At 39.1% G+C, this 8,903-nt stretch overlaps 1 protein-coding gene across 2 annotated transcripts in view; it reads left to right on the forward strand.

Moving 5' to 3' along the window:
- The window catches only part of UBA6 (ubiquitin like modifier activating enzyme 6), a 29,706-nt gene extending 20,803 nt beyond the window's left edge, over positions 1–8,903 (forward strand). For both annotated transcript variants that reach the window (XM_064417298.1, XM_064417299.1), the window contains 8 exons: positions 159–228; positions 849–920; positions 1,609–1,726; positions 2,685–2,878; positions 4,002–4,129; positions 4,917–5,004; positions 5,379–5,473; positions 6,735–8,903. In XM_064417298.1, coding sequence (XP_064273368.1) covers positions 159–228; positions 849–920; positions 1,609–1,726; positions 2,685–2,878; positions 4,002–4,129; positions 4,917–5,004; positions 5,379–5,473; positions 6,735–6,870 — 901 coding nt within the window. In that variant the 3' untranslated portion in view covers positions 6,871–8,903. The remainder of the gene's footprint in view (positions 1–158; positions 229–848; positions 921–1,608; positions 1,727–2,684; positions 2,879–4,001; positions 4,130–4,916; positions 5,005–5,378; positions 5,474–6,734) is intronic.

The following is an 8,903-nucleotide window of genomic DNA, read 5'->3' on the forward strand; positions in this document are numbered from 1 at the left end:
TCTGAGTCACTCAAAGTGTGCTATTTTGTACTGTGTACACTAAAGGATGGAAATTCTCTTTCTCAGTATGTTCGTTCAAGATTTTGAACGTGATTGCAAACCTTTGGGCAACTGAAGTAGAAAAAACAACCAACCAAAAATAATTCTTTTTTCTTTAGGCACTATGGTTTCATCGTGAGCACAGCAAAGCTCTTTGCAACAGTGTACTGTGTTCCTTTCACAGAAAAGGTAATCCAGACTGTAACAGTGTTCCCTTAACTTGGTGTTCAGTTTTGGCCTATGACCAGCTGCCAGTTCTTTTCAAGGGTTGATTCAAGAGATTCTTATAGTAATCTGTCCTTCAGTACTGTCTGTTTGGCAGCTGCTTACACTTTATTTAAATCCCTAACCTGGAAAAGAAATGAGTATTGGATATTTTCAGTAAGCACTGAACTTAGTAATTATTAATTTGATGCAATATAACTACTGAACTGAATGAAAATCTCTTTAAGGCTTTTTTAAAAATTTATTGTCTTAGTTATGCTATGGAGGTTTTATTTCCTACTGCTTACAGTCTCTGCATTGCTTATCTTTTTTTTTTCTTGTTTTTTAATTGGACCTTCCTGTAAGTCAGGTTTGCACTTCTGTTCAGTTTTCTAGTGCTAGGCACTTCACACTGCTCTGGTTTGTTGTGGCAAATGAATTGTCACTTGGTGTTTTAATGATGATGTTTAGCTGAAACATCCCTGAATATCTGTGAGACTTTTTGAGTCTAGTATTCTTTGAAATCCTATTGTATTACAGTCTTTTTGTGGAGGCCTTTTTGAGTTGATGTGAATTTAAATTGTTTTTCTTCAAAACCATAACAGGACTTGTCAGAGGAGACCATTTTGGGGATTATTTCATCTGTGAAGGTACCAGAGTTTAGACCTTCAAACAAAGTAAGTGTAATATTTAATTTAAAGAAAAAAAAAAAATATTCCACAAGCAGTGTCCCACATCTCCAACTACTGCATTGATGCCAGTGGGAAATAAACACAAATGATAATGTTTTTTGGGGAAATAAGTGTGTTAAGGTTAGAGGGAGCCCCTGAGGAATACCTAGTTCAATCCTCTTGCTTAAACAGGGGCAGCTAGAGCAAGTCATCAAGGACTATGGCCCACTGGGTTATGAATATCTCTGAGAGTAGAGACTTCACAGCCTCTCTGTGCCAGTGTTCAACCATCCTCACAATTTTTCTAGGATGCTTTTGTTTGTTTCTTTTTCTTTGCAGTATGTTTGTATGTTTCTTAGGGAATTTTGTGTGCTTCAGTTTGTGTCCTTGTGCTGTCACTGGGCCTGCTGTGCTGTCTGTATTTCCCCCCATGAGATACTTGTGCACATTGATAAATCCCACTGACCCTTGTCTTCTCCACTCTGAACCACCACAGCTCTCTCAGCTTCTCCTTGTATGAGAGATGCTCCTGTCCTTTAATGTTCCTAGAAGCTCTTGGCTGGACTTGATCCAGTAAATCCATGTCTCTCTTGAGCTGGGGAGGAAAGCCTGCAAGACAGGAAATTTAGTACACTTGACACCTGTGCTGTATGAAGTTTATGTATTTTATTACTCAAGCACTGCACACTTGCAGGTTGTACAGACTGATGAAACTGCAAGAAAACCAGATCATATTCCTGTCAGCAGTGAGGATGAAAGAAATGCTATTTTCCAGCTGGAGAAGTCTATACTATCCAATGAAGCACTGGAAAGTGAGTAGTGTAAACCAGTGTCATAGTTTAGGAATATCCTGCATTTGCATTTGCCACTAGCCACATTCACATCTTTGGATGAAGCAGTTCTGGAATTCTGCAAGAAGTAGAGCTCATACCTAAAGCTTTCTGAAGTGCCATGCAGATACCTGTCCTGTTGCTTGACATTATCTTATGGTTCTGTATTTTTCTGATTCCTGGAAGTTTTAGGGCTTTCTCTTATGCTTGCTTGTAATTACAACACTGATGACAGGGAGCAGGCAACAGTGGGGAACTGAACTCTAAAGGAGGGGGAAAGGGTGCTGGCTGGATCCCAGATGGACTGCAAATGATTTGGGCATGAGAAGGCTGAGTGTCACTACTTAGAGTTCTCAGTCTGAAATGATCCTAAATTATAAAGACTTTTAACAGTCTTCCTCAGCATCTTCTGGATTTAAAATGAGGATGATCCCATTCCATTTTGTGCCTGGCCACATGAAGAGGCCACTAGGCAACAACTACACACAAGCTTTTTTAGCCCATGAATCCAGGAGAAAGATTAGCTTATTCCTAACTCATTCTATGGAGTGTCAACTCAAAACTCTGATTCCAATGCTACTGAGTCCATATTTTGAAATTTTTTCAGATAAACTAAGGTTTAAAAGGCAATTCTCTCAGGATGGCGCTTTAGTGAGGTGGGGTGTATGAAAAACATCCATAGGGATGTGCAAAATCTATTCTTGGTGGTGCAAGGAAAGTAAAATTATAGAGCTCTGTTGATGTTTATTTCATTATTCACTTTTAGCAAGTGATATTATGAGGGGCATATCCTAGCATAGGAAAACAAGTAAGGCACCAAGCTCCAGGATGTGAAATGTTTAATTTGTTAAGGTTCTGCTTCCTTTAAATTGTGTTTAGGACATCTTCAATTTTTTAATAATAATTTTTTGCTCTTTTATATTTTCTTTTTGATGAGCAGCTGACTTGCAAATGAAGCCCATCTCCTTTGAGAAAGATGATGATAGTAATGGGCACATAGATTTCGTAACAGCAGCATCAAACCTGCGAGCCAAGATGTACAACATCGAACCAGCTGATCGGTTCAAAACAAAGCGCATTGCTGGAAAGATTATTCCTGCCATTGCAACAGCTACTGCTGCAGTATCAGGGCTGGTGAGATTGATTTTTAAAATGCATATTTCTTTCTCTTACTGTTTCTTGCCTTAAACTGCTGTTGTCTGGGTATTGATTACTGCTACCCTGACAGAGGCTCATTTAAAGAAATAGATTTCTTTCTTATGTACTGATAGCAAAGGTAATGCTTGATTCTAGGTGTGATTGTTGAGAAATGCATGTAGTGCAAGTAGCTCAGCATGGAACTGCAGTGCCAGCTGAAGCTTGAGCTCTGTGTGGAGCCTCAGGCCAGAGGTTGTGAACTGATGTTGACCCTTTGCACAACAAAGGGCATGGGGACCTGTGGCCCAGCCAGGGGACCAGACACTCAGGGACACAGCAGGAGCTGAGGACTCAGCTGGAAGACCCTGGACTGTTAAGCACAAAGACTGTAAGGGTACAACAGCCCAGGTTGTCCTTTGTTCAGGGACCCTTCTCCAAGGCACCAGCTTGAGCTGTTATTCTATTGCTATACCAAGGTAAAATTACTCAAAGAACCTACAAGTCTGAGACTCTGCTAAGGAAAACCCAACGTCCAGCAAGGAAACCTTGTCTGGCTGTGAGAGTGGGATGAGTAGCAAGGCAGTGATTGAGAAGCTGCCCACTGTGAAGGGGAATCAGTCCCAGCAGTGAAAGTCTTTGGTGGTGTGAGTGTGGCTGCTGGAGTGGCTCCTGAATGGTCAAAAATGAAAGTTTCCTTAACTTGGTGAGGGTGAGTCTTGGATGCTTTTATTTTTGATTTGCAGCACAGAAAGATGGGTTGGAATTTTGCATTTTGATTTGGTTTTGGCCATTAGTACTAACTTCCATCAGAATGCCGCTGCCAAGAGTGGAAAGGATCTGTTTTGTAGTAGTTCATGTTCATGCATCTCAACAGAACCTCATGCTTTGTGGAGATTGCATGAGCCAAACAGTTTTGGAAGAGTACAGTTTTGAATGTTTTAAGTATTTCTCTTGGCTGCAACAGAATTTATTTATGTGGCATAGTGGGTTGCATTTCCATGTTATTTACTCTGCTGATTGGACTGATCTCATTAACAACTTCCTTGGTAGTTGCTGGCCTCTTAACTGCACTAGAGTTGATAACACTAAAACCTAATAAATAAATTCTAATTTACTGCAGGTTGCACTGGAACTCATCAAAGTTGTGGGTGGCTACCCAGCTGATGCATACAAGAACTGCTTTCTGAACCTAGCTCTTCCCATAATGGTCTTTACAGAAACTGCTGCAGTAAGAAGAACGGAAATCAGGTAGGAAGGACAATGGCAGAAGGGCAAGAACAATATTTGGAAACCTACTAATTGATGCTTAGAACTTGCTGAACCATTCCAACAAGTGTGAAGTTTGAATAGTTACTAAATCCAGATATCCACTTTAAGGCTTTATGTGCTCACATAGCAGAGCTATGATGGAACCACAGCTCATGGCCATACTCCAGTTAAGCATTCTAGATATTCAAGGATATTTTTTTGTTGTTTAAATTTGGAAAATGATTAATTGCTTTGTGCTTGCTATCAAACTCTGCTATCCACTTACTGTGTACTGCTAGAGGTATAAGTGATCCTTGTAATACTGCCAAGGGTGTCCCATAATGCATTGCCCAAGAATTTCCTGTTTGGAAAATACACATCATATTCATCTGTCCTAATTTTAAAAAATAGTGGCTTTAAAGGCTTGGTTTGGTTTTCAGTGGAAGCTGTTAACTGTGAGACTTGAAAAATGTAGAGAAGGTAGATATGTGGCATTGTTCTTAGGAAACATCCCAGACATGCTTTTACATCTTGTTCAGTACCAGAGCTATTTTTTAGTAGGTCTGAAAACTCAGTAATTTCATTGTCAGATACCACGTTTACTTAGAGGTCTTACTGTGCCTTAGCAAGGTCAGAGGGCTGGAGAAATGGCAGTAGAGAGGGAAGAGGTTTTTGCTCAAGATTAAACACCACATCAACAAGAAGATACGGCAGTTCTCTAATACACTTTTAAAGGGAATGACAGAGTTCACATTCTAAAGTAACAACCTTTCACTTTTTAAAACAGAAATGGGATATCATTTACCATCTGGGACAGGTGGACAATTTATGGGAAAGAGGATTTTACTCTGTTGGACTTCATAAATGCTGTCAGAGTAAGTTATCTACTGTTCTGGGTTAAGACAAGAGGAAATGAGTTTCTTGTTTTGGGTTGTTGAATTGTGGTTTGTTTTCTTTTTTATTTACATCAAGTTACTGTTCAAACCAGAACAATTTTAGTAATAACTAATGTCACTGGGAATGTCTCTAATGTCTCTAAGGCATCCAAGCCTGTTTTCAAATTCCTTGTTAATTCAGTTGGCTCAAATGTATCTTAATAAAACTTTCTGTCAGCATCCATGCATTAGCAGGTTTTCTGGTTTGGATCCTATGGATTTCAATAATTAGCTGTAGTATTTGCAGCAGTAGTATCTGCTGGTTTGGGCAGCTCCTTCTAGTCTTTTAACAAGTTTTAATTTGTGAATTCCAGGAGAAATATGGAATTGAACCAACTATGGTTGTACAAGGGGTCAAAATGCTCTATGTTCCTGTGATGCCAGGCCATATTAAAAGATTAAAGTTGACGTAAGTATAAGTGGAAAATGGATTTAAGGATGCAAGTGCACATAAAAATTTTGTTCATTGCTTGTATCAATGCATGTGTGTCTGACAGCAGTATTTTCTCTCAAAGTGGTTTCTAGCCATTAATAGTTCAGGAAGAAAAAAGATAATTTTCTTACTTTATGAAAAAAAAAAAAAGAAAAGAAAAAAGAGAGATTCAGAGAATCAGAGATTCATCATTCATAGATTCTCTCTGTTATGAGAAAAGGAGACTTGCAAAATACTGCTTTAACTGTTGAATACCAGAATGAGAAATCTAAAGAAGTCTGACAGTAATTTCTTGAGGGGAAAGAATGTACCCTGGTTCAAGCAGAAAAAGACTACTAGAACCTTTGAAACTGGCTTAAAACTCATGCTGATATTTAGCAACCAAGCTCTGAAGGACAATATATTGCTTGCCATTTGAGATTTCTGTAAGTCTGTTCAATTATAGTCATTGCTTGAGATGCTACATCACTTCAGCCCTTTTAAGAATGATGACATTCACAAAGGCTTTGATATGCTGCTTACAGACAGGAAATTGAGGTATTTCACCCTGGCAGTTTGGCAGGATGTGAAGGCAAGGCACTGGGTTTTGACTGAAGCTCTTAGCAAAATAACAGCCAGATTTCACCCAGGTTTAGTTCTGCCTTACACCTGTGGATTGAACTACTTTAGCTCAAAATCTGTTCCTTACAGCTCCTGTGAAGTGTGTGGTAGTCAGTGCTCACAGACTTTGCTGAAGCAAGTGGATGCACTGATCAGTACTGTTTTGAAGGCCTGACAGTAGGTATCAGGCAGAGAGGTATGAGCAAGCTACTTCAAACACCTGGGGAGAGAAGAGCTGCCAAGCTGTAGAGTGCCTGGCATACTAAGATGAGAATTTAGAGCCTGTCTCCAAAAACATTGCTTGTATGCTTTCTCTTACAGCTGTATAAATAATTTTGAATGAGTGGGGTATGTTATGAAGTCAAAGTCATGGTGTGAAGCTTGTGAATATCAGGATTTTTTACTACTCTGACTCTTTAATGGGCTGTCAGGAAAATGGAATATGATTTGCTAAAGCTCAGGTGGAGGAACAGCTTTTGTGTGCAAGTTAGAGGGGGCTTATTCTTTATTTTAATTTGGTCTGTAGTATGCTGGGCCAGTACATATTGCTGGCAGTGAAATTCCTCCTAGTCTGGTCCTGAATTCCCACTGCCAATCCTCCTAGTGCATTTATGAGCTGCTCTTCATTTCTTTATAGGATGCAAAAGCTTGTGAAACCATCAGCTGATAAGAAGTATGTGGACTTGACAGTATCATTTGCTCCAGAGACTGATGGAGAGGAAGACTTGCCTGGGCCACCAGTGAGATACTACTTTGTTCAGGAAGACAATTGATGGTAGAGACACAAAAGTCACTCATGGACCATTTGTTCTGAAAGGAGTGTGCTAATTTCCGGCTATTAAAGATGGTACTATATATTTCTTTTTGGTGAAGCCTTAATTAAATGGTGAAAATCAGTGGCTTTGCACTGAAGACAAACTGGATTTGTTTCTTCTGCTCCTGTATTCTTCAAGCCTGTTTGCTCAAAGGAGGATTGGTCACTCCATGAGATGGAATGTCCAGTACAGTCCTTACCATAAAGGCAAAATCTGTATTGAGGAAAGCAAGAAGAATGGTGAACCTAAGAGATGGTCCCCATTTGCAAATTAGGCAATTTGCATTTGCTTAGGGAAGAGTGCAAAAATTGGAAAAGCGCCATTTTATGATACTCCTGGTGTTCTAAGAACATCTCAAACATTTCATATGTTACTCCATTCTCAAACAAGAATTTCATTCTTGCCATCTACGTGTGAGATTAGATCCACCTGAAAGGCTTAAACTCCCCCTTAAAAGCAGAGGAACTGCTTTGTTGTGTGGCTGCTTAGTGGAGCCCTGCTCAGCGCAGCTGTCTTGTGTCAGTCTCAACATGGAAACATAGGGAGGGGGTGTAAATTGTCAAAACTCCCCTGAAGTCCAGAGAGCTGGAATTGTTGATTATCTGCACTAAGACTGTTCTTTGTGGAATACTGCAGTGAAAACCTACCGGAGAGCCAAATTAGCACTTTCAACAATAAAACTTGGTCTTCAACAAAGAGAAAATGTTCTTGAGCCTTTCTGCCCTCACCAAATTAAAATCATTATAGCACTTGATGATGTCAAAGGGAGGAAAAGACAAATACCACTGGATGTTTGTCAAAGCAAACTGTTACTTCAGCTGCTTCTTTTGATACCATCTCCCTAGAGCAAATTGTTGTGCTGTACACCTGTCCTCAGAACCAGTCTGAGCTGCACTTAACCACGAGGTTTTACCCTCACTGGTCAGTTATTGGGATATGTAATTACAAAATTTCTGCTTAATTGGAAATCATTATGGACTAGTTTTGCTGCTGTAGTGAGGCAGAGGTGTGTTACAAAAATACCGTTATTTAACGGTGCACTAGTTTAAGCACTGGGTACTTGAGGTAGTTCTTTTTTTCTCCCCATCACAGAAGAGCAAGGCAAGATTAGAAAAAAAACTTATAAACTGAAATACTCTCTCATGTGTTTCAGCTTTAGAGGTTGTTATTGAACATTATGTCCTGCAGCTGTTGCAAAAGCTATTAACAACTTAGCTCTTTATCCTCAACCATAGTTTATTAAGCTTTAGGGATGTCTTCACATTTAATTTTATGATGTCACTAATTAGTGCTAAGGATCACTTAAAGGTTTAGGTCAACAAGAAAACAGTCACCTCTCACAGTTGGAGGCTGGGAAATGAAACTGAGTAAGTATACTTTGTTATGTTAGTGTGGTGTCAACATCATGCTTATGCTTTTGAAATAAGCAGCATTTAAAAATAGTAAATTCTCAGTACTGTTCTAGAATGCCATATGACTGTCCTCAGGGTTTAAACTAAACTGTCAGATATAATTCATGCAATGGCTTTTACTAATGAGAACATATACACATTTGAGAGCCTTGTAAAAAGTCCAGGTCAAGGGATCACAGCCAGAATTTACAGATATTGCTTTATCTTTATGCTGCTCTTATTGTGTGTGTCTGTTGGATGGATGGATGCTCTGTGGATGGGTTCTGCTCAGTTAAAAATTTGGTTATGGTAAAATTAAAAATGCACAACGACTCTAGATATTTATTAGCACACCTTTAAAATTTTTGGATATAAATTAATCTAGGTAAAAGAACTAGTAACTTCAAGAGGACTTTCTGTAGAAGAACTTGGCATGTCAAGTGGCTCATTAAAACTGTTCTTGATCCTTTAAGCATTTTTGAATTTCTGATATGGAGAGTGAAGATGTTTATGTGGAAGATTGTGGAGTACACTGATTCAGTAAAGGTGTTTATATGGAAGATTGTGGACTACACTGATTCAGTATTTGTGTTTGATAGA

Source organism: Passer domesticus, chromosome 4 (assembly GCF_036417665.1).
Source record: "Passer domesticus isolate bPasDom1 chromosome 4, bPasDom1.hap1, whole genome shotgun sequence".
NCBI classification, from domain to species: domain Eukaryota; kingdom Metazoa; phylum Chordata; class Aves; order Passeriformes; family Passeridae; genus Passer; species Passer domesticus.